Source organism: Phascolarctos cinereus, unplaced genomic scaffold (genome assembly GCF_003287225.1).
Source record: "Phascolarctos cinereus isolate Bilbo 61053 unplaced genomic scaffold, phaCin_HiC Scaffold_1;HRSCAF=81, whole genome shotgun sequence".
In the NCBI taxonomy this organism is placed as follows: domain Eukaryota; kingdom Metazoa; phylum Chordata; class Mammalia; order Diprotodontia; family Phascolarctidae; genus Phascolarctos; species Phascolarctos cinereus.
Window position 1 is genome coordinate 218498981 of NW_027555514.1, and position 26019 is coordinate 218524999.

The 26019-nt window shown below is 35.7% G+C and overlaps 1 protein-coding gene and 1 pseudogene across 1 annotated transcript; one reads left to right on the top strand and one right to left on the bottom strand.

The window, feature by feature from the left end:
* Positions 1-439: 439 nt before the first annotated feature.
* Positions 440-1429, top strand: LOC110203029 (olfactory receptor 6C3). The gene has a single exon (XM_020979460.1). It carries the CDS (start codon positions 491-493, stop codon positions 1427-1429), a length of 939 nt encoding a protein of 312 aa, XP_020835119.1. The 5' UTR covers positions 440-490.
* A 13281-nt stretch (positions 1430-14710) lies between these two features.
* Positions 14711-22925, bottom strand: LOC110203009 (uveal autoantigen with coiled-coil domains and ankyrin repeats protein-like; annotated as a pseudogene).
* Between the last annotated feature and the right edge of the window lie 3094 nt (positions 22926-26019).

Here is a 26019-nt window from a genome sequence, read left to right on the forward strand (position 1 = left end):
ACCATTTTACATACCTCTGTAAGCCTCAGTTTCCTCACCTGTAAAATGAGGCTAATAATACTTGGGCTACCCAACTCAAGAAGCTGTTGTGGAAAAAAATCTTTGAATCTCAAATTGACACAATGTAAAAAAGTATCTGGAAAGATTTCACAAATTGGAATTCTGGGACCAAACCTTATATAAATTAATTAATACGAATTAAGTTAAAGTCTTACGCATGAGAACAGAATAAGCATCTATTAAGTGTCTACTGCGTGTTATATACTATGCTAAGCATTTTATAAAAATCAACTTTAAAAGTTCAAAATAGAGTAGGTGTGACCAGAAAAGAATTTTTCTGAAAATAATGGATTTGTGATGGACATGGGATAGAGAATTCTAAACTCAACTTGTGAGTTTACGATACTGTAGCCAAGTTCATATGATTTTAGTCCTCATTCTGCTTTCTCATTTTCACCAGAAGGTCTTATATTTAGAAGATGAAACAAAAATGAAAAACCATTCAGTGATCACAGAGTTCATCCTCCTGGGACTTTCAGATGACCCCAAACTGAAGGTTGTGATTTTTCTCTTTCTGTTTATAACCTATATCTTAAGTATTACTGGAAATGTGACCATCATCACCCTGACACTGGTGGATCCCCACCTGCAGACACCCATGTATTTCTTCCTCCGGAATTTTGCTTTCCTAGAAATCTCTTTCACTACTGTTTGCATTCCTCGATTCCTGAGCACCATTATTACTGGAAACAAAACCATTTCTTTTGACAACTGTGCAGCTCAGTTGTTCTTTTTCATTTTTATGGGGGTAACTGAATTTTATCTACTTACAGCCATGTCCTATGATCGCTATGTTGCTATCTGCAAGCCTCTGCATTATACAACCATCATGAGCTATAAAGTCTGCATCTTGCTTGTCCTCTGTGCTTGGTTGGGAGGATTCTTGACTGTTTTTCCACCACTTATGCTTCTTCTACAGCTTGATTACTGTGGATCCAATGTCATTGATCACTTTTCCTGTGACTTTTTCCCTCTCTTACAACTCTCTTGCTCAGACACACGTTTCTTAGAAGACCTCGGTTTTTATTTTGCTTTGGTAACTCTGCTATTTACTTTGGCATTAATGATTCTCTCCTATATGTATATCATTAGGACAATTTTGAGAATCCCTTCTGCAAGCAAGAGAAAAAAAGCCTTTTCCACTTGTTCCTCTCACATGATTGTCATTTCTATCTCCTATGGCAGCTGCATCTTTATGTATATGAGCCCCTCAGTAAAAGAAAAAGCATCATTAACCAAAGGAGTAGCTATTCTCAATACTTCAGTTGCTCCCATGCTGAACCCTTTCATTTATACCCTAAGGAACCAGCAAGTAAAACAAGCCTTCAAGGATGTTGTTCAAAAGGTAGTGCTGTTCTCAAGAAGTTAAAATACTGTATTGCCATCAGTAAGAGACAGTTTGAAGTTCAGAAATGTTTAATAGTATTCCAGGTGTGGATCACCTCTTTGAACTCACTATTTCCCCTCATTACAGTTCATTTTATATTTTCCATCTTCTTCCTCACATTCCAATTAACACATTGTTCCCCATTCTGCATTACATGACTAAGACCTGCTCATGGTCACAATGTAAAGGCTGGTTTCTAACTTAAACTTTTTTCAAAATCTTACCTATCCATCTGATGACAGGTTGAAGTGAAATTGGGGTTTAGATTGTGTCCACAAATGAAAAATCATGTTTTTTTGATTGAAGATTCTATATGATGTTTAATGTGCTAGATAATTTGATGTACAAGTTCAAGTGTAAATTACTGATTATCTCATTGAAATGAAAAAGAAATGCTTTTGTGTTAATGTTGGTGAGTAATAATAATAATAATAATAATAATAAAAATCACTCATGTATATAACATTTTAAAATTTGGAAAGCATCTTATATACATTAACTTATTTAATTCTCACTGTCACTCTGGAAAGGTAAGTACTATTATTATTTTCTTTCCATAGATGAAAACACTGAGGTTGGGAAAGGTTAAATGACTTGTCCAAAGTCATATGCCTAATCACTGTGTTAGGAAGGATTCAAACTCAGGTCTTCTGACTCTAATTCCTTTGCTCTATGCATTGCCTCTCCTAGTTTCCTACATGTCTTCACTTTAGAAACATTAAACTATAAACTACTTGAGGACAGGGTCTGAATCTCTCCACCTTCAGTATTTGGTATGGTGCCTTATTAGTTTGTGGACAATTAATAAATATTACTAATAAAAATTCTAAGTAATCATCAGTGATTATATTTCATGTACCCATTTTCTCCTCTCCACTTATACAGTCTCTACTCTAGTTCAAATACCTGTTATCTCTCATTTAGACTATCATATTAACTTCTTAATTGGTTTCCCCACCTCCCATCTCTCAGTTCTTCAATTCATCTTCCATAAAGCTTTAAAACTGATATCCTTAAAACACACATCTGACAATAGGATATAACAGTCTTCAGTGGCTTTCTGTAGCCTCTAAGATACAAATTTCTGATTTGATATCCACTTATAGTACCTTTTCAGGTTTATTTCCTATTATTCTCCAGTCTACCAACTATTCCCCTATACGACATTCCATCTCTTGTCTTTATCTTTTACACAAATATTGTCCCATTTTTGAAAAATACTACCCTCCTACTTTTACCTTATAAAATTTCTAGCTTGGTTTATATCATAGATGTAATATTACCCATACTTTACCTTTCCTAATCTCTCAGGTTATGAATCAGTCAAAAATCAATCAGAAAGCATTTATTAGGCATTTACCATGTATCAGGCAAATACTTTGGACTCATAATGAGAATACAAGGGTCATTGGAAAAAATCCTGATGTTGGAAAAGATTGAAGGCAGAAGGAGAAGGGAAGGGCAGAGGACAAGATGGAGAGACTGTGTCATGGAAGCAATGAATATGAGCTTGGACAGACTTTAGGAGATAGCGGAAGATAGACAGTCCTGGTATGCTATGGACCATAGGGTCATGAAGAGTTGGATATGACTGAATAACAAGGAATGATATTAGACTCTGGGAATACTAAAATAAAAAAAAATAATCTCTGCTTTCAAGGACCTTATGTTCTGTATGATAGACATTTACAGTAACAATAATATTGTAAAGATAAACAACATTAAAAAATTTAAAAACTCTTATCAATGAAATGATCAACCATGACTCCAGAGGAATGATGATGAACCATGCTATCTACCTCCTGAAAAATTTGCTTTCTGGCATTTGAATAAAACAGTATCACTCTTCACTCATGAAAAAAATCAAAGTTGGACTTCATGGGAATGAAATTGTCTATTTTTCTTTTAAAAAACCTTTAAAAATTATTAAAAATTGACAAAAATTATTTTTTCTTCCTTGACTTTTCCTCATTAAGAATAAAAAAGAAAAACAAAATTCTTATAACTCATATCTATAGTCAAGCAAAACAAATTGACCATGTCTCAATTAGCATCTTGAATGTAATACTTCTCTGTCAAGAGGTAGCATGGTTTATCATCAGTCTTCCGGAATCATGGTTGGTCAATGTAGTGATCTGAGATTTTAAGGGGTTTTTTTATGTTTATCTTTTTTAACTTTCTCAAAGTTGTTTATTTTTACAATGCTGTTGTTACTGTATCAATTGTTCTCCATATTCTAGTCACTTCACTTGGCATTGGTTCATATGAAGTTTCCCATATTTACTGGAAATTGTCACTTTCCTAATTTCTTATACTAAAATAGTATTTCATTATGCTTACATACTATAATTTGCTGAGTAATTCCTCAATTTATGGGTACCCCCTTACTTTCCACTTCCTTCACACTAGAAAAAGAATGACTGTATGTATTTTTGTTACTATGGGTCCTTTTCCTTTGTAATCTCTTTGGTGCATAGTCCTAGTAGTGCTCTTACTAGATTAGTGGTTCAATTTAGGGGCTTTTGGGCATAGTTCAATTGCTTTTCAGAATGAAGGAGAAAGTCACAAATCCTCAAATAATGCATTAATATAGTTGTAGAGTTATTTGTGGGGACTTTGCACATTGTGATACCATATTCTCCTAAGTGTATTTTGCTTTCATAGGTAGTATACCACCCCCAGGAGAAGGGATATGTGTATTCTTAAGGGAAACCAGTACTCACATTGGTGGAAATGGAAAGCTAAAAGCCTTGAAACAAAGATGTGAACCTACAAATAATCTTTAGGAAGGAAATTGATCATAGTGGTGATGAAGAGTAGGGATGGCATCATGATTGAGAAAAGAGGCTAATGTACACTGCATAATACTGTTCACCTCTTCCTATGACTTCAATCATGAATTGATATTTTTAATAATGATATATATCAGGAAAATAGAAGGATGGGGCAAAATTTATAAAGGAAATAATATAGATATCAAAAATTAAAGAGAGGCAAAATCAGGTCACTTCATAAACTTTAATCTCATGAGAACAAGAAGGGAAACTGAAGAAAAATAAGAATATAGTTTATGTACTAGAAAATAAAATTCAGAATAGACTGAAAGGGAAAAGAAATACTGATAAGAATAAATCAGAGAAAAAACATGTTGGAAAAGGGCACAGGAAAAATAAATTACTTTTAAAAAAAGGTTGGAGGTGAATAGGGGAAGGACACTTTTTCAATCCATCACTTAATTAATCTAATAAAGAGCAGAGGACAAAATGAAATAGAAATTTCTATAAAAGAAAGAAAAGACTGATAATTTAAGGAAAATTTTTAAAAATGAGATAGAATAGGAAAATTAGAAGGTGGAAGGAGAATCAAGCCTGTGGGAATAAACTAGCATGAAAGTATTTAACATAAGGTTCACTGAAGAAAGTATTGACTTAAAATGATTAAAATAAACTTGAAGAAACTGAGGCACAGAAAGCTTAATGATCTACCCATGCTAGCAGAGGTATTATCAGAGCTGGGATTTGATTCATGTCTTATTTGATCCAAGTCTGATGATTCAAGACTAATTCTCTCCTAACTATGCTAAGGTACTACTTTCTCATTAGTATTTGTTTAAATTATTGAACTAAAATATGTGTAATTGAATGCAGTGAAATTAAACCATCAATGCCCTTTTTTTCTTAGGAAAATAAAAGAAATATTTATATGAAAAGTCAAAAAATAAGTTCAAGATACAGCATGACTATTAATGTTACCTCTTACAGCAAATGTTTGTTAGTTAAGTATTCACATTAGAGATGCTTGAATTTTGGTAGGATAGCAAAGGGGGAAGTCCTTAATATCACATTTAGTCATCTAACTTGTCTGGAAAATTTTTTAGGAATACAATTAGAAATTCTACAAAAGCAATAGACTTCAGCAATCAATGGTGCATGTGTTTCATCCACAACTACTGAAAATGTGGGGATTTCTCAAGATGATCGAATTAGTGTTCTTTGAAGGCTCACAGCAATAATTGGAAGGGAGAGCAATAAATCTCTCATATTATATTTCCTGCATTTTGCTGCAATTGACTTTTAAATAAGTGGCTGAAGATGTGTGTGGGGGGGAGAGAGAGAAAGAGAGAGAGAGAGAGGAGAGACAGAGACAGAGAGAGAGAGAGAGAGAGAGAGAGAGAGAGAGAGAGAGAGAGAGAGAGAGAGAGAAGAGTTAGTTGGGACAAAAGAAAGGAGTCTACAGAAAGAACTTCTGAAATTTTAATAAGGTTTATTGAAGAATGTTTATGTCTAGCAGAAAGCTTGCAAAGCCTGGAGACTGAGCTGCTATGATTCCTCAGACTTTTGTCTACAGTTAAGTTTGAACCCACCTGTCTGGGCATCACAGAGGCCTGTATTCTCAGATCAGCTCACAGGACAGTGGTAGCTCACTCCTTGTAGGTATCGAAGCACCCAAAAAGGCTAATGTGATGAGTAAGACCATAGAAGAAGTGAGAATATCAAAGATGACTCATTAGCTTTCCCTTTTTATTCAGAAAAGACTCCATATTCAAACTGTTCATCTGATGTTTCAGTTTCCAATTTCCTAAGGATTTTAGGTAGTGATAAGATAGGTAGTATGTCAGGGAGAGGATTAGAATGTTCATTTCTCTCATTTCCACTCATAACTTAACAAAAGAATTGAAAAACTAAATTATGTCAAAGAATTTGAGCTTTAGAGGGAATCTCAGTATCCATAAATCCCAGACAAAAGGAATCCCTGCTCTAACACCACTAGTAGTGGTCAATCAGCCTCTCCTTGAAGACTTCCAATGAGAGAGAACTTACCTCCTCTCTTGGCCATGAATTATTTTATTTTTTGACAACCCTCATTGTTAGGAAAGTTTTCCTGATATCAAGCCTAAATTTACAATTTTTCAACTCCTTTACCTGATTCTCTACTCTGGAGTGAGAAAGAACAATTCTAATCTTTCCTCCTAATGACATCTATCTTGTTTCTCATTAATAGTTTCTTATTTTGGCTCCCTGTTCCTTCAACAAGTCTTCATATAGCACAGACTCAAGATCCTTCACCTTCCTGGTTGTCCTCCCATGAAACCTATATACTTAGCAGTGTCTTTGAACTGTGGTGCCATGTTGAAATCTGATGAAGACTTAGTATAGAGAGAGCATCACCTTATTTTTTCAGGAAGTTATTTTTTTCTTACTGAAGTCAAAATATTTTAAGAAGCATTATTAGCTATCACTCCACAGTACTAACTCATCTTAATTTGTAGTCCACTAAAAATTTAAATCTTTTTTTCAGAAAAATTGCTGTATAACTCCCCTTCCCAGTACTTGTGAGGTTGAGTTCTTCCTACCCAAATGTTACTCATTTATTGTTGTAGAATAAATTCAATTCAGTTCTCTAATTTGAAAATATGTTGGAATCCTTTCACATAGTCTATTCGCTGTCCCTCCTATGTAATCTTCAAATTTTATTAACATGTGTATTTGTTTTTATCCAAGTCATCAATAAAAATGACAATATCACAGAGGTAATATCCCTGGGGTTTCTTCATTTATAGATCACATTTTAGGCAGACTTCTTTTTTTTAACTGCCTTATTTATAAATAGAGGAGTCAGGGAAAAGAGAAGGGAAAGTACAAGATGACAGGAGGTACACAATTAACAATCATAAATGTGAATAAGAAGAAGTCATAAATAAAAAGGAAAATAATAATAGAATGGATTAGAAATCAGAAGCAAATAATATGCTGTTTCCAAAAAGATAAAAGATTCACATAGTTAAAATGAGAAGTTGAAACAGAATTTACTATACTTCATATAATCTAAAAACAGTGGTGGTGGTGGTGGTGGTGGTAGTGGGGAAATAATTATAATTTTAAATAAAGCAAAACTGATCAGCAGGGAAACTACATTATACTTATACAGAACAAATCAACAGAAGGTGGCTGAAACAGGTCCTGTGGAATACTTAGAGCTTGGTGAAACATGGAAGATTCCAATGTCATCAACTGCATCCCAGGCCACTATCAGTCTCTTAGTTTTTGTCTTACCATTGGACATTGATGACCCTAGAAGAGAGAGTAAGGCTGATAACTTTGTGCAACTCTGTCTCACTTAAATCCCATTCACAAAAGTCAAGACATCTTTCTTTGCTATCATTCATCCTCTTTGAAAAAAGGAAGGACTAAAAATATTACTGTCACTATTATCACATCGATACCTCTTTTCTATCTTATTTGTCTCTAAACTAACAGTCCTCTAGAATAATTTCAGATTACAGAGCAGATAAATTTTGAACTTTGATATTGTACTCATTGCTATGAGATTTTGACTGTATTCACTAAAATAAAACAAGAGAGAAAGAATGGAGGGAACAAAAATGTAGGTTATGGGGAAGGATTTATGGAGTTTCCCTTAGGAACTGGAATCAAATTCTTTTGTATTTGACACCACAGAGCAGTTTACCCCCCTGGGGAATGATCATTATGGGGAGTAGGTAATGGGATTCTTGTGAATTAAATCATTTCTAGTGAAAAGGAATATTAGAACATGCCCTGATAGTTAAGTAGCTCCAGAGAACTCTGGACAGGGACATTATCCCATAAGATTAACCAATTAATCAGTTGGATAGTTTTGGAAACAACTATAGATTCCCATTTGGCCACCTACTTTAGCTATCCATAGGTATTTAGTTTGCCAAAAATTCTTTTTGGTCTCTTTGGGCACTGTACCCTAAGCTTCTATTTCCAAATTGTGCTAAGGTGGATTAGGTTTTATATTCCTTAGTGCCTTCTGAACCTGCCTCTCCATGACCCCTTTGCCCTATTCAATGAATTAATTCTCCCAAGCAGGTATCAGTCATAGTAGAAGAGACATCTTCTGTATTTCTTGAAAGGTATAATCAGCATTGAGAGTTCTGAAGGACCTCACATTCTCTCTAGAGTTGAGTGACATATTTCCCAGAACTAAAATCAGTAGAATGTCTCTGAATCTAAAAGACAATATCATATTTGAATGGCTAGTTAGAAAATGGTTCAAGACATGCCCTGTTGCCTGACAATGAACAGGAGTTTCAGAGAGTGTGTGAAGAAGCATGTATGTATGTGAGAGGTAGTGGGCAAGCTTGGCCACATAGTCAGCATTAACTCATTACTTCTCAGCTTTTAGGCAAACTATGCAGAATATATTGTTTAAATGTCCAGCAATAGCCTATCAAGGACTGCCAAAAAAGTAAGTATATTTTAATACCATTTTTTTTCTTTCCATTGCTATTGCAGCCAAACTCTGTGTGGGTCCTTCTTAAATATGACCACATACATTGGCATGTCCTCACAAAAGCTATTTTATTCATGGAATTCACAGAATAAAAATCAATTATGATCTCTAACGTGTCACTTTCTGCTCAACTGCTTATTTATTAATTCTGGCCTATGTGGGAATACTGTTGGAGATTGTTATTGTTTATCCTTTATTCCACTGGATCATAGATTTAGAGCTGGAGAGTTCTCAGAGGTCATCAGGTTTAATCCTCTTAGTTGTTTAGATGAGAAAACTGAGAACTACAGAGATTAAATAACTGTCCATAGGTCAAACAAATATTAAGTGCAAAGCCAAGTTTGGATAAAAGTCCCTTGATCCTCAATACAGCATTATTTCCATTACAACACACTGCTTCTAATATGAAGTATCATAAACCTTCAGAAAAAGTTTATTGGACATGACTGTGGTTTAAGAATAAGAGGGCCTGACCATAATTCCTTTCTCATAGGAGCCATATGATGCAGGACAAGTGATTTCACTTCTCTAGAACCGTTTCTTAATGTTTGAAATGAGGAAAATGGACAAAATGATCTCGAAGTTTTGTATCAGCTTTAAATTCTAGAATGCCTTAACTGAATTTAAATAAAAAATACACATACAGGGAGCTTACAATTCTCATCTTCATAGGAAGAAAGAGAAATAAATTTTCTCCAAAGACTTAGGAAAACGAGCTCTCTGATATAATAATGAAGAATGTAATAAAACAACCTAGTAAAAACCAATCACATAAAATTTCATTAGAATCATCTGAGAACTTATCTTTCTATCAGATGAATAATAATGGATAAAATATTTGAAGTGGTTATTGCTATCATGAACCTGAAGTACCAACTGTCCAAAATGCAGAATGAAATAACTGCCCTCAACACTGACAAAATAAGTATATATCTCTATTCTTCCATCAATGATCATGATACACAATTATTTTTTATTGAATTGAAATTGAATCCTAGGGATATCATGAAAGGAAAGGAAGGCAATGACAGAGAAGAGTAATAATGGAGTCTTATAGATTGCTTTGGTCTTCAATTTTTTATGATATTTTCTGAAGAAGCTTCATAGAAGAGAGTCTTGACTACACTATGATGCATGAGAGGGAAGTGAACCTAACATTCAAAGTAATTATGGAAGCCATCAGAGATTCTCATAAAGCTTAGTATAAAACATGAGTAAGAGAATGAGAAAAAAAATTAAATGGAACCACTAAGGGTCCAAGAAACAGTGGAAGTCAGTTGATTTCATCAGGATATGTGAGCATTCAGAGAAAGGTCATGAAAAGTAAAGGAATTGCAATGATGAAGTGAAAGATCAGCTCAGAATTTCTAAGGGGAAATGTAGAATCATAGATTTAGTAGAAGAAGGGAATGTAAGGGTAATCTAGTCCTATTCTCTCCTCTTACAGATGAGGAAAGTAATATCCAGTGGGTTAAATCACTTACCCAAAATCATAGAGGCAACATAAGAATATACAATGTTATTTGAGAAAGCAAGGTTCAGGATACTATGTGTACTCCAAGATATCTCCTCCAGTCTCCCATATCAGCATTGCCCTTCTTCTTTTATACAGGCTCTTAATTTCCCTCCACCAAAGTCATTCCTTTGAATTTCAGAATAATGACAGTGTAACTGTTTCCAGAATGCCACTATTAAAATAATAATAATACCTTAATGTTATCCAGGAAATGTACAATCTTGTTACTTATTATCTGTAAGACTGAACATTGATGATGACATAAAAGAATATCCCATGAAGTTGTAAACTAAGTGATCTCTTAGGTTTCTTCTTTTAATTTGTGATCTTATGATTGGAAGTCATAATGAGAAAGAAGAAATTAAGGAGGAGTAAGGTACTCAGATAGATGGAAATGATTAAAACTAGCATATATATACTAGTTAAAGTGTGCAGAATACTTTATAAATAGTCCTGAAAATTCTGGGCTATAGGTGCTATTATTATTCCCATTTTATAGGTAGGGATACTGAGGCAGACATACTCAGTGATTAGGTTTCTTGCCTAAGGTCACGGAGCCGGGAAGTTTCTGAGACCAAGTTTGACTCCAGGTCTCCAGATCTATCCTTTACACCACCTCAATTTCTCAATTAGTTAAAAGTAAGTTATGATAAGATAGCGAGATGTAAGAATGTTTGAACACAGAAGAGGAATGCTTTTGAATGGGTGATGGAACCTCATCATCATGACTGCCAATATCGCCACCCCTCAGCACTTTCTGGTCTAACTTCATTTCCTTCCCTTCACAATCTCAATCCTATTGATTACTCTTGGAATTCCATCCTGTCTTTTCCCCTCATATCCCTTGAGTCCTTGCCCTACATTCCTTCTTGCTTGCTGCAGAACATAGGGGGTGGAAGTCACAAAACTGAGCTGCTGCTAAGATCTGGGATATGACTATCCCTGTATGTGACCAAAATAGAAGAGAAGAGTAGGCCATGGGATTTAAGATGATTGAGAAACTGGGAAGTTAGGGTATTTGAGCAATACTTGTGCATATGTATGTAGTGATTTATAATTAATGATGTACTAATATCTCTGATAAATAGAAAAAAGTATATAATAAAATTTGAAGCTTTTAAACTTAAGGAATTTCCAGACTTAAATAGAGTTTGTATAATATTGCAACCCAAGTCTAGTAGGCAGCATAAAGATATACTGAAGACAAAGCAAAGAAAGAAACACATTTTCATATAATATTTACTATGCGGCAAGCTCTGCATTGAGAACTTTTTATGAGTGTTTTCTCATTTGAGACTCACAACAGACACCATTTTACAGTTGAGGAAACTGAGGTTAAGGGTCTTGCCCAAGATCACACAATTAATAAGTGTCTATGGTGGAATTCGAAGTAAGTTCTTATTGTATCTGTATCTTATTGTATCTTATCTGTATCCACTGCTATAGCAAATGTTTCTTAGAGAGTGAGAAAAAAAGAAAGAAGAGACACTTACTCTAGGGAAAGGAATACACATCAGTTCCTGAAGTTGAAAGTGTGGAGTAATGGAATGCTTAGGTATGTGTTCCAATGATTAGTTGGTAGAGGGAAAAATGGTACTAGAAATGTTTTAGTTTTATTCTAATATATTCTAGCCCATGAAAATGGACTTCCTGAGGGCAAGACCAATGTCTGTGACTTTCTTTGTATCCTTAGCAGTAAGCACAGTGCCTGGTGCAGAGTAAGCACTTAATAAATGTTTATTGATAGGTGATTAATATATAGGAAGAGAGAGAGAGAGAGAGAAGGAGAGAGAGAGAGAGAGAGAGAGAGAGAGAGAGAGAGAGAATCAGATAGATAAATAGACAAACTGATTGCTGTATAAACCATTTGGGAAAATAGGCAAAGAAAGGGTTCTACAAATTCTTTTTATGATACAAATATGGTGCTGATACCCAAACTAGGAAAAGTCAAAACGGAGAAAGAAAATTATACACCAATTTATCTAATGAATGTAGTTGCAAAATTTTCAAATAAAATATGAGCAAATAGATTACAGCAATTTATAACAAGAATAATACTCTATGACCAGGTAGGCCTCATACCAGAAATGCAGGACTGGGTCAATATTAGGAAAACTATCTGTATAACTGATCATACCAACAAGTAAACTAACAGAAACCACATGATCATCTCAATAGATGTAGAAAAAGCTTTTGACAAAATACAACACACATTCCTATTAAAAATTCTAGAGAGTATAGGAAGCAATGGAATCTTCCTTAAAAAGTAAGCAGCATCTATCTAAAACCTTTAGGAAACATCATATGTAACAGGGATAAGCTAGAAGTATTTCCAATAAGTTCAGGGGTAAAACAAGGATGTCCATTATCATCATTGTTGTTCAATAAGGTACTAGAAATATTAGCTTTATCAATAAGGAAGGAAAAAGAAATTGAAGGAATCAGAATAAGCAGAAAAACAAACAAAGCTATCACTCTTTGCAGATGATATGATAATGTACTTAGAGAATCCAAGAGAATCAAGTAAAAAACTACTTGAAATAATAAACAACTTTAGCAAAGTTACAGGCTATAAAATAAACTCACATAAACCACTGACATTTCTATATATTACCAACAAAGCCCAATGGCAAGAGATAGAAAGGGAAATTCCATTTAAAGTTACTGTAGACATTGTAAAATATTTAGGAGTCTACCTACCAAAACAAACCCAAGAACTATATGAATACAGTTACAAGTCATTTTTCACACAAATTCAGATCTAAATTATTGGAAAAAACATCACTTGCTCATGGGTAGGCTGAGCTAATATAATAAAAATGACAATTCTGCCTAAGCTAATTTATTTATTCCATGCCATACCAATCAAACTACCACAAATTATTTTCTTGAGCTAGAAAAATAATCACAAGATTCATTTGGAATAAGAAAAGTTCCAGAATATCAGGGAAACTAATGAAAGGAAATTCGAGGGAAGGTGGGCTAGCCATTCCACATATTAAAGTATATTATAAAGCAACAGCCATCACAACTACTTGGTACTGGCTAAGAAATAGAGTGGTAGATAAGTGGAATAGTTTAGGTATGCAAGATATAGTAGTTAATGACAGTAGTAATCTAACTTTAGATAAACCCAAAGACCTCAGCTTCTGGAATAAGACCTTACTCTTTGACAAAAACTGCTGAGAAAATTGGAAAAGAGCATGGCAGAAACTAGGCATACACCAAAATCTCCCACAATATACCAAAATAAAGTCAAAATGGGTTCAATATTTATATATAAAGGCTGATAATATAAGAAAAGTAGAAGAGCAAGGAATAGTTTACCTGTGAGATCTATGAAGAACAGAAGAATTTAAGACCAAACAGAAGATGGAGAACATTACAACATGTGAAATGGATGATTTTGATTACATTTAATTGAAAATGTTTTGCACAAGCAAAGCCAATGCAACCAAGATTAGGAGAGAAGTAGAAAACTGGAAAATAATTTTTACAACTAGTCTCTCTGATAAGGGCCTAATTTCTAATACATATAGAGAATTAAGTGAAATTTGTAAGAATACAAGTCATTCCCCAATTGATAAATGCTCAAAGGACATGAACAGGCAGTTTTCAGATGAAGAAATTAAAGCTATCTTTAGTCATATGAAAGAAAAATGCTCTAAATCTCTATTGATTAGAGAAATGCAAATCAAAACAACTCTGAGGTACCACACTACACCTATCAGCTTGGCCAACATGACAAAACAGGAAAATGATAAATATTGGAGATGTGGGAATATTAGAACACAAATGCATTGTTGGTGGAGTTGTGAAATGATCCAGCCATTTTGCAGAGCAATTTGGGACTATGCCGAAAGGGCTATAAAAATGTGCATATCCATCTAGCATCCAGCAATAGAACTTCTAGGGCTGTGTCCCAAAGAAATTATACAAATGGGAAAAAGACCCACATGTGCAAAAATATTTATAGTAGTTCTTTTTGTGGTGTCAGAGAATTGGAAATTGAGGGTATGTCCATCAATTAGGGAACGGCTGAAGGAACTCTGGTATATGAATGGAATGGAATGGAAAGTAATAGATAACTTCATAACAGAACAAAAAATAACCTAATAATTTAAGAAAACTCAAACAATTTGGGATAAGGTAAGAAAATGGGAGTTGGGAAGAGTGGAATAGCCTATGGAAATAGACTAGCATCAAAATATTTTACAAAAAATTAGCTACAGAGTAAAATACTGACTCAAAAGAGAAATAAAATGGCCCTGGGAAAACTGAAGCACAAGGACATTAATGACTTGCTCATGGTAGCAGATGTAATATCAGAACTGCCTTTTGAACTCAGGTCTTTTCAGAGGACCAACTCTCCATTATACTAAGGTTTTTTTCTAATCAGTAAATAAATATTTCTTAATTAATTGAATTGAATTGAACTCAAATGTGTAAACCTGAATACACTGCTGAAATTAAACACGTGTCTACAATGAGGGAGACAATAATAGAAATGGTTATGTTAAAGGTAAAAGATAAATGCAAGACACAATATGGTTGGTAATATGAATTCCAATATAAAATAACTGGTTTTACTATTATTTTATCTTATTAGAAATTCTGGATTATTGGTCAGATTGTAACAGGGGCTTTGAGTACATTTTAATATCATTCTTTGATTAGGTGATAATAATCCAATTCATCAAAAAAATTTTTTGGGTCAAACTAGAAACTATAAAAGTTGTACATTTCAATAGTCAGTGATGTATGGGTTATACCATTTATTATAGCAAAAATGGGGATTCCACGGGGTGATTGGATTAATGCTATTTCAAGTTTATAGGAATTGTTTGAAAAAAGAAGTGTTCATAATATTTCCTTCATTTTGCAGCAGTTGTGATTTTCTCATAAGCTAGCTTCAATAACATAGAGTAAAGAATGGTCTACACAAGGATTTTATGTATTTTTAAAGTAATTTATTTTGAATTAATAACAATCACTTCCATAGGCTTTTGAGTCTTAAATTTTTCTCTGCTTCCCTCCCCATCAACCTTCCAAAGACGGCACACAATCTTATATAGCCTACACATATACATTCCTATTAAACATTTTCACATGTTGTAAGAATTAGAACCAATAGGAGGAAGCACCAGAAAGAGGAAACAAAACATAACAGAAGGAAAAAAAAATAGAAAATAGTATGCTTTGATCTGCATTCAAACATCATAGTTCTTTCTTCATGTGTGGGTAGCATTTTCCATCATGAGGCTTTTAGAGATATCTTAGATCCTTATACTGCTGATATTGCTAATATTGATATGGCTATCAATATTAGTCATCGCACAACATGGCTGTTATTTTGTACAGCCTTCTCATGGTTGTGCTCACTTTACTCAGCATCAGACCATACAAGTCATTCCAAGGTTTTCTGAATTCCGCCTGTTCATCATTTCTTATAGCACAATAGTATTCCATTGCATTCATATACCACAACTTGTTCAGCCATTTCCCAATTGATGAGGATTTCCTCAATTTCCAATTCTTGGCCACCACAAAACAGCTACTTCTTCCCTCCCTTCTATCCCCCTTCCCTTTTTTTTCCCCTTTTCTCTCCTACTCCCTACAGGGCAAGTTAGATTTCTATATCTAACTGATCATGTTTGTAAATCAGTAATTGTTAAGGATTTGTCACATCTCTCTTTTAAACAAAAAATTATTTATTTATTTTTAGTTTTCAACATTCACTTCCATAAGATTTTGAGTTCCAAATTTTATCCCCATTTTGTCCCTCTCCCCATCCCAAGGTCGCATGCATTCTGAATACCCTTTCCCCTAATCTGCCCTCCCTTCTATCTCTCCCCTTTCTCTCATCCTTTTCCTCTTGAATTTTCCTATAGGGTAGGATATATTTCTATACCTAATTTCCTGTATATCTTATTTCCCAGGTGCATGTGGAAACAATTTTTTTCAACAATTGTTTTTAAAAGTTTGGGTTCCAAATTTTCTCCCTTCCTCTCTCCCCACCCACCCTCACTGAAGAGGCAAGCAACTCAATACAGGTTACACATGTGTAGTCAACAAAACACTTCCATAGTAATCATGTTGTGAAAAACTGAGTATATTCCCCTTAATCATATCCTACTCCCATTTATTCTATTCTCTTTTGACCCTGTACCTCCTTAGAAGTGTTTGCTTCTGATTACTCCCTCTCCCCATCTTCCCTCCACTTTATCATCTCCCTGCTCTCTTGCCCACTTCCCCTCCTATTTTCCAGCAGGGTAAGATAGATTTCCATACCCAACTGAGTGTGTATGTTATTCCATCCTTAAGCCAAATCCTATGAGAATAAGGTTCACTCATTCCCTCTCACCTTCAGTCATTTCCTCTCCACTGTAAAAGCCTTTTCTTCTCAGTTATATGTGAGATAATTTACCCCATTCTACTTCTCCCTTTCTCCTTCTCCCAGTATAATCCTCTCTCACCCATTAATTTTATTCTCCAGATATATCCCCTTCATCTTCAACTCAACCTGTGCCATCTATCTATCTATCTATCTATCTATCTATCTATCTATCTATCCATATACAATTTTTCCCTCCAACTACCCTAACACTGATAAAAGTTTCATGAGTTACAAATATCATATTTCCATGCAGGAATGTAAACAGTTCAACCTTAATAAGTTTTATGATTTCTCCTTCCTGTTTACCTCATTATTCTTCTCCAGAGTCTTGTTTCTGAAAGTCAAATTTTCTATTCGACTCTGGTCTTTTCATCAAGAATGCTTGAAAGTACTCAATTTCACTGAATTTCCATTTTTACCCCTGAAGGATTACACTTAGTTTTGCTGGGTAGGTGATTCTTGGTTGTAATCTTATCTCCTTTGCCCTAAGGAATACTATGTTCCAAGCCCTCTGGTTCCTTAATGTAAAAGCTGCTAAATCTTGTGTTATCCTGATTGTGTTTCCACAATACTTGAATTTTTTCTTTCTAGCTGCTTGTAATATTTTTTCCTTGCCCTGGGAAATATGGAATTTGGCTACAATATTCCTAGGAGTTTTCCTTTGTGGATCTCTTTCAGGAGGCGATTGGTGGATTCTTTCAATTTCTATTTTGCCCTCTGGTTCTAGAATATCAGGGCAGTTTTCCTTGATAATTTCTTGAAAGATGATGTCTAGGCTCTTTTTTTTTATGATGGCTTTCAGATAGTCAATAATTTTTAAATTATCTCTCCTGGATCTATATTCCAGGTCAGTTGTTTTTCCAATGAGATATTTCACATTGTCTTCTAGTTTTTCATTCTTTTGGTTTTGTTTCACAATTTTTTTTTTCATTTCTCATAAAATCGCCAGCTTCCAACTGTTCCATTCTAATTTTTAAGGAAGTATTTTCTTCAGTAAGATTTTGGACTTCCTTCTCCATTTGTCCAATTCTGCTTTTTAAGGCATTCTTCTCCTCATTGGCTTTTTGGACTCTTTTGCCATTTGGGTTAGGCTATTTTTTAAGGTATTATTTTCCTCAGCATTTTTTGGGGTATCCTTTAGAAAGCTGTTGACTTGTTTTTCATGATTTTCTTGCATCACTCTCAGTTTTTCCTCTACTTTTCTTACATGCTTCTGAAAATCCTTTTTGAGCTCTTCCATGGTCTGGAACCAATTTTATTTTTCTTGGAGGCTTTGGATGTAGGAGCTTTGGCTTTGTTGTCTCCTTCTGGTTGTGTGTTTTGATCTTCCTTGTCACCAAAGAAAGATTTTATGGTCTGGTTTTTTTTGTGAGGTTTGGTCATGATCCCAGTCAATTACTTGAGTTATAAACTCTTCATTAACATAGGGGTCTGCTTCCAGTGTGGAGAATGTACTATCCCAAGCTTCAAGGAGTTTGTGCAGCTGTTTTCAGAGATACTTTTAGGGACCTGTACATTTTCAGTAATTCCAAGGTGGTATGATAAGGGGTGAGATGTTTACTGCTTTCCTGGCCTGTGCTCTGGTCTATCAGTGACCACAAGCACTCTTTTCTGCCTTGCAACTGTGAGGAGGATTTTCTCTCCAACATCAACTACAAGTTCCACTATGCCAGCACTCTTCCTCACCCCAGGACCGCCACCCAGAAGTGTGACCCAGACCCTAGCACTGGCAAAGCAAGAGAATCCTGCTTCTGCAGAGATTCCCTGCAATCTCCCTATGATCAACCACTAGATTCCCCTTCAGTCTGTGGGCTGGAAGCTCCTGAAGCATCTGCCACTGTGGGGCCATGTTTCAGGACTAGGGTTAGGACAAACTTCTCTCTCATCACCAAAATCACAGAATTTTCCTACTGAACTTGTGACTTGTTTTTTGCATTTGTTGGTTTAATAGTATAGAAACCTTCCCAGCTGCTTGTGATTCAGTCCTCTGACACCTGCTCCAGGTTCACTAAGGCCTTGTTTGACTGCACACCCTTGCCTAACCACCTTCCTCTCCCTGCCTGGTGCAATATTCCTTTCAGATCAACTATCCAAGATGTCTTGACCTGGAAATTCATTTCACTCTTTCTTTTTGTGGGTTCTGCTGTTTTAGAATTTGTTTAAAGCAATTTTTACAGGTATTTGGAAGGGTTTGCAGGACAGCTCGGGCAAGTCACTGCTTTTACTCCAACATCTTGGCTCCACCCCACCACATCTCTCTTTCTGGTCCTTAATTTCTTGTTCAACACTCAAACTGCTCAACTGTATGAATCCCTTTTCATTCCTTGCAGATAGTTCTGCTTTTTTGGCATGTGCAGCCTGTTCACAAACTTCCTCATAATTTTTATTCAAGGTGGTCATATTTTCTGTGTTATTGATAGTTTGTGCTTGTAAAGCATTCTTTCCTGTGTTATATTCTGATAAATCAATAACCTCTCTGTATTCCAATTTCTTAAATGCTTGCTTCAAATTCTGACTCTCATCCTGGAGTTTAGAGATCTTTTCTGTTTTGTCTTGACTTTCTTCTTCTTTTTTGCTCAATCTAGCTTTCATGCACCCAACTTCTTTCTCTAACACTTCTTTTTTCTGCACATATTCCACCAGGGACACAGAAGAGTGCTTTTGATTCTGTAACATCTGTTGCCATTCAGCTGCTGCCCACTGAGCTTCCTTATTGTGCCTCTGCTTGTCCTTTAACTCTTCTTTCAGAGCCTCAATTGTGCTATTAAGAGAGTTTTTCAGCTCTTCAACCTGCCCCAAGGTAACATTTTGTTTCTGCAAAATCACTTTTACTGCAAGGACCTCAGAGATCTGTTTTGCATTTTCTTCCAGGAGCTTTGCTTTCTTACTTTTTACCTCTGTGTACTTCTCAGACAAATCCTTTAGCCATTTGTTAAGCTTTTCTGTTTTTGGTTTATTTTTTTTCCAATTCATGGGAATTCTTTTATTTATGTATTTATTTTTTAGGCAATTGGGGTTAAATGACTTGCCCAGGGTCACACAGCTAGTAAGTGCCAGGTGTTTCATTTGAGGCCAGATTTGAATTCAGGTCCTCCTGACTTCAGGGCTGGTGCTCTATCCACTGTGCCACCTAGCTGCCCCTTCATGGGAATTCTTGATGATAATATCCTTATTCTTTAAATCTTTCTGGATCATGAGGATTTCATTCTTTAACTTTTCGCTTTCCTGCTGACATTTCTGAGTCTCCTTTACCCCTATACTGCATCTTTGCATCTGTGCTTACAATTGATCTTTGAATTCCTTCACAGTGGCTTTAAAGATTTTCTCTTGTTCTTCAAACCTATCAATTGGTGCATATTTTAGCTTAATGCATTCTTGTACTGTGTCAATTTCCTTCTTCTGGGCTTCAATCTCAACAAGCAATGCTAAAATCTCTTACTGACCCCTATAATACTTTGCAAGTACTTCAGCATTATTTTCCTGTGTTTCTTTTAGACTTTTGTTAATAGCATTCATTTTATCTTCATGCTTATTTATGCTGATAAACTCAGCTTTCATTTGGTTCTTAGAATCCTCTAATTTTTTAATGCTCCATTTTCATCTTTTATTTGAATAAATTCTTGTTTTCTATCTTAAAGTTTTCTTTTCACGTTTGTCAATTCTCTGTTAGTTTTATCCAATGTGCTACTTAATGCTGCTTTAATTTCTTCATGGGTTGTAATAGGCACATAGTGTTCATTTATAGCCTTTTTTCAGTTTTGCATTCTTAGATGTGATTTTCCATTACATTTTTATTAAGTTTTGAAAGTTCTTTTTTGGTTTCAATGATATTGGATTTTAGAGCCATTCTCTCTTTTTCATGGTTTTTTAGAGGGATATATGTAGCTTCAAGATAAGTGACGTTCTTAATTTTTTTTCCACCATCAACTTCTCAGTTTCCATTTCTCTTTCTTTACACTTTTGTGTCACGTCCACTAGTTTTTTGTTCAACTCATCAACTGTCAAAGCATGTTATTTTCTTCATTTCCTCATTCAATTTTAAAGGAATATAATAAGTTTTCATCTCAATTGCTAAGTTCTGCAACTATTGGTTTAGAAACTTATTATCTGCACAAACCTTCTCAAGTTCTTTCTGTGTTGTATGAGTCCTCAAAGTTAACTCAGTGATCTTCTTTCCACATTCACTTGACTTTTGTTCAAGTTTGTCCTTAAGTTGTTCATGTTCTTCTGGCTTTACATGTTGAAAAAGCTTAGCTTTATAATTCTCAAGTTCTCTTTTTAACTAAGTTCAGCCTGTGATTTTCATATTCTCTTTCCATCTCTATAAACTTTTTTGCTTTCTCATTCACTTTATCTGATAATAAGCTATTCATGTTTTCAAATTTTTCTGTAGGGATGGAGACAGCCAACTTTGTTGCTAATTTTTTTTATCTGGCCTTCCATCTCCAAGGCTTTTCTTCCTCTCTTCTCTTGCTTTATTACAGACATGCTAAACTCTTTCTGTAATCACTTACTTTCTTCTACTAGTCTCCCTTCACCCCTTTTAAATTCCTCTACTAACATTTTATTTTGTTTGATTTGGTTCTTCAGCCTTCTTACTTCAGCAGAAGCTCTCTTAGTTTGCTTTCATTTCTTTCAACTGCTCCCTTAGTTCTTCTGTAAATTTGTTACTTCCTGAAGCTGCTTTATTCATCAAGTGCTCCACCACAACAAGAAAATGAGTCTGCATTAGCTTTACTTTACCTTCTAAATCATACATTCTCTTTTGCACATCTTTTAAAGCATCTTCCAATTGCTTTATCTGTTCATCAGAATCCTCCTTGACTCTTTCACATTCTAATGCCAAAGCCTTGTATTCTGTCACTTTATGGGCCAGTTCATTTTGGAGCTTCATCTTCTCTTGTTTAGCTGAGTCACAAAAGGTTCTTATGGCATCTAACTCTTTCAAATCTCATTTTCAGAAATGGTAGTTTGATTGGATAAGGACAGTTCCAATGGTCTTAGCATGGATCTTGTTTGTATGTGGGCTGGCACTGGAATACCTGAAGATGTATACTGTGATTCAGTAACAAAAATTTGATTCTGTTTATGAAGCATAACTTCTTTTTGGTTATTGGAGATTCCCCCATAGTCACTCTCATAATATTTAAATCTATTTTTCAGAGCTTCAATAGTCCTTAAGCTTTTTTCATGCCCTTTTCCCTTGGCTGTTAAAAGGGATCTTAGTTTTCCTTTCTTATTTTCAAGGTCATCAGCAACCATTACTTCCTCATTTAGCTATAGTTGCAATCCATTGACTTTACTTAATAATATTCTTTGTTCTTGTTGAATATTTCTCAACTTTTCTTTCAAGTCTCCATTTTCAGTCTCTAGATCCTGAACATTTTTCTGCTCCCTCTGATATGATTTTATATTTACTTTATCTTGCTTAGGCAACAGATTTTGCTTCCTTGGAACATAAGATACCTGCAGGAAAGATGGTACTTTCTTTGAAGGTTCTCTCCCTTTGTCTGCATTTTCAACTGTAGTCTTCATTAAGTTTAGAATGTCCAGATTATTGCCAATTCTTGCATAGGAAGGACTATCATGTCCAAGGGCATCCAACAAGCTAACATCTGCACCATTTTTAATTAAAACTTTCACAGCATCCTTACAACCATATTCAACAACCTAACATAAGTACAATCCTGTTTTGTTTGTCTCTGGCATTAACATCTGCACCTATATCAATAAGAAACTGGCATATTGCTGGTCTACACATCTGAGTGGTCAGCATCAGTGGCGTCTGCACATCCAAATTTCTGTCATTTAATGAAGCTCCATGGTCACAAAGTGGCCGTATACTAGAAGTACAATCTGCCATAGATGGATCATGAAGTGCAGTTTTATCTTGCAGGTCTGCATGTTCAATGGGGTAGTTATACTGCAAAAGCTTTTGTAAGCACAAAGCATGTCCATATTTTGTAGCAAGGTGAAGGGCATTTCTCCCTGCAGCATCACTAGCTGTAATGTCAACTCCATATACAAGAATGGCATCCAAACACTCCAAATTTCCCTTCAGTGAAACAACATGGAATGTAGATCTGCCTTCCACATCTAGTTTACCAGGATTGATTCCCTTTTTAGCATGGATAAGAGGACACTTTTTCTACATTTCCCCTTTCAGCTGCTTTCATTAGTCGGCCATCATATTTGTCCCAATCTCTTATTTTTGGGCAGGCTGCCCCACTGGCAGGGGCTGGGGCAGGCCACTCTTGCCTCTCCAGACAAGACTTGAGGCTCTTCATGGTCTCCAGTGTTTGGCCCAGCTAACACAAGTATGCAGAGGCTTCCAGGCTGCAGAGTGCCAATTTTATTTATTTTAATGAAGATTGTTGAACAATGATATTTATGGCCAATGATATTAGGGAGGCTGGAGTTTCCTCAGGCCTTTTACTTGAGTGGGCTCTGCACTCTGGCCAGCAGACAGGCTAATAGTCTTAGATCAGATCGTGGGAACAGTAGAAGGGGGAGTTGGTGGGGGTAGGTGTTAAGGCACACAAAATGTTCCATGTGGCTGGCAGTACCATAGATGAGGTGAGAGAATCAAAAGTGACTCACCAGCTTTCACTTTATTCAGAAAAGATTCCATATATAAACTGCCTCAGTTTTCAATTTCCTCAGTATTCCAGGTGATGACAAAATAAATGGCATGTTAGGCATAGGATTAGAATGTCTTTCTTTCTTATCTTCTCTTAAAACCTCTTAATTAGAAGATCCAAAATAAGAATTACATAATCAAAGAATTTGAGCTTTAGGAGGGATCTCAGCAGGCATGAAGTCCAGCTAAAAGCAATCACCACTCTTAACATTCCTAAGAAGTAGTCAGCCATCTTGAAGACTTTCAAGAAGAGGAAACTTGTTCGCTCTCCAGGCACCCCATTTCACTTTTAGATAGCCCTAATTGTGAGGAAGATTTTCCTAACATCAAGCCTAAATTTGCACCTTTGCAACTTCTACTTATTGTACTTGATTCTACACTCCAGGGTCAAAAAGAACATTTCCAATCTCTGCTCCAAAGTACAGTTATCATGTCTCCCATGAATATTGTCTTCTCTTGCTCAAATACACTCAGTTCCTTCAATAATTATTTACATAGTGTGGACTTAAGGTCCTTCACTATATTGGTTGCCCTCCTATAAATGTTTTATAGCGTAGCAATGTCCTTCTTAAACTATGGTGCCCATTATGAAATACAATACTCCTGATGAGATCTAATGAAGTCTCAATACTGAAAGAGAGCATCATCTTCTTATTTCTGGAAGTTATTTTTCTCTTAGTGAAGGGGAATTAGCTTTAACAGCATTTTTGGCTTTCACCTCACAGTGCTAACTCAATTTGAATTTATGTTTCACTAAAACCCCCAAACCTCTTTCTCAATTGCTGCCTAATCCATCCTTTTCATCCTCTATGCTTGTGATGTTTTTTTTTTCTGGCCCAATTTAAGATCCATTTATTTCATAAAGTTCACTAACCTAGAGTTTGAAGACTTCTGTTCCTCTTAAAATTTGGACAATATTTGTTTTTCTCCACTTCCAAAATATCTTTCCAGGATCTTCCTGATATTATTGGCAGTAGCCTATTCATCACATCTCCAGTTCTTCCAGTACTCAATAACAATGTTGACTGGGCCAAATAATTTGAATTTATCTAGGATAGGAAGACTATATGATATAGTATTAAGGGAGATTGATGTATACTCATAGGATCTGTATTCAAATCCCAGCTCTCCTTCATATAACCTGTGTGATCTTTGGGAAGTCATTCAGATTCTCTGGGCACTAATTTCCTCATCTGTGAAATGAAAGGGTTGGACTAGATTACTTCTAAGATTCCTTTTAACTCTAAATCTATGACCCTTCCATCAGATGCTCTTTTACTATCTCCTTGCTTATGTTAGTTGTCAACTTTAGCATTTTTTGTTTTGTATTTTTAAGCACAAAGATATTCTAATTGGTAGCAAAAATTAAAAACAAAGTAAGAAATGAGAAGCTCTGCCTCCTTTCTGTTGTCAGTTACCATGATCCCATCCATGCCAGACAAAGTTCTTATTCTCTTTTGAGGTTCATTTCTGTCCAATTTCTAAACTTATCTCTTCTTGTTTTCTTTATCTTCCCTCTTACCCACAAGCTGAGAGTATTAGCTCTCCTGACACTGTTGTAAAAGCATCACTCCACACTAATATTAATTTTATGTTATCTGCCTGTGCTTCTGTTTTCTGTAATTAAAAAAAAAAATCTAAGCTTGTTGGTAAATTCCCTAAGCAACTACCTTGGACTCTTCAGGAAAAAATCCACTTTCCTCCTCATTGGAATTGTTCCTCCTCATGTCTTCAGAATTCTTCAAGATTTTCTATCTTTCCCTTTCTTTTTTTTTTTTGAGATCCATCACTTAAAAGTCTTTATTTTTTTAAATATAAATTTATCATTTTTTAGTTTTCAACATTTACTTCTACAAGATTTTGAGTTCCAAATTTTCAGCCCATCTTGCCCCCTCCCCCACCCCAAGATGGCATGCATTCTGAATCTTCCTCTAGTCTGCCCTCTTTTCTATCTCTCCCCCCCTTCTCTTATCCCCTTCCCCTTCTATTTTCCTGTAGGGCAGGACAGACTTCTGTACCCCATTTCCTGTATTTCTTATTTCCCAATTGTATGTGAAAACTTTTTCTTTTAAACATGTGTTTTTAAAACTTTGGGTTCCAAATTTTCTCCCTTCCTGCCTCCCCACACACCATCATTGAAAAGGCAAGCAACTCTTCCTCTTCTGGGAGCCAAGATGGCAGAGTGAAAAGGTAGTCGCTCCCACTCTCCCCTATCAACCTCTGAAAACCCAGAAAATATCACCCCAGAAAAAAAAAAACCCTGGAACACCTAAACTAGAAGAAAGATGAGAAGCAGCAGTACAGCAGCCCAGCAAACAGGTCTCCCAGTGCCTCAGCAAAAATAAGGGAGGCAGAAATACAAGGGGCCCCAGGCTGACAAGAACCCTGAGGCATTCATCTGAAAGGAGGTGAAGAAAACAACCTAAAGGCTTCCTAAAGCCCCAGCCTTGCTGATTCCAACCCAACACCAGGTGAGCTGTAGGAGCCCTGAAACCTCCAATTATGAAGAAATCCTGAAGCCCAGGTGGTAGAGCAGGCAAACACCAACACCTGGACCTCCCAGTGCCTCAGTGGGGGGAGGGGGTTACCGGTGGAAACCAGCTCAGAAAACCACCAGGAGCCTCGGCACTCCACCACAAAGGAAACTCCCGGTGCATTAGCAGAAACGAGGGAGAAAACACTGCAGGGAGCCCCAGGCAGATAAACCCTGCAACAACCATCTAAAAGGAGCTGAAGAATGC

Bases quoted from the DNA above. Each gene is read 5' to 3' on its own strand.
- LOC110203029 (XM_020979460.1), top strand. From the start codon at position 491: ATGAAAAACCATTCAGTGATCACAGAGTTCATCCTCCTGGGACTTTCA.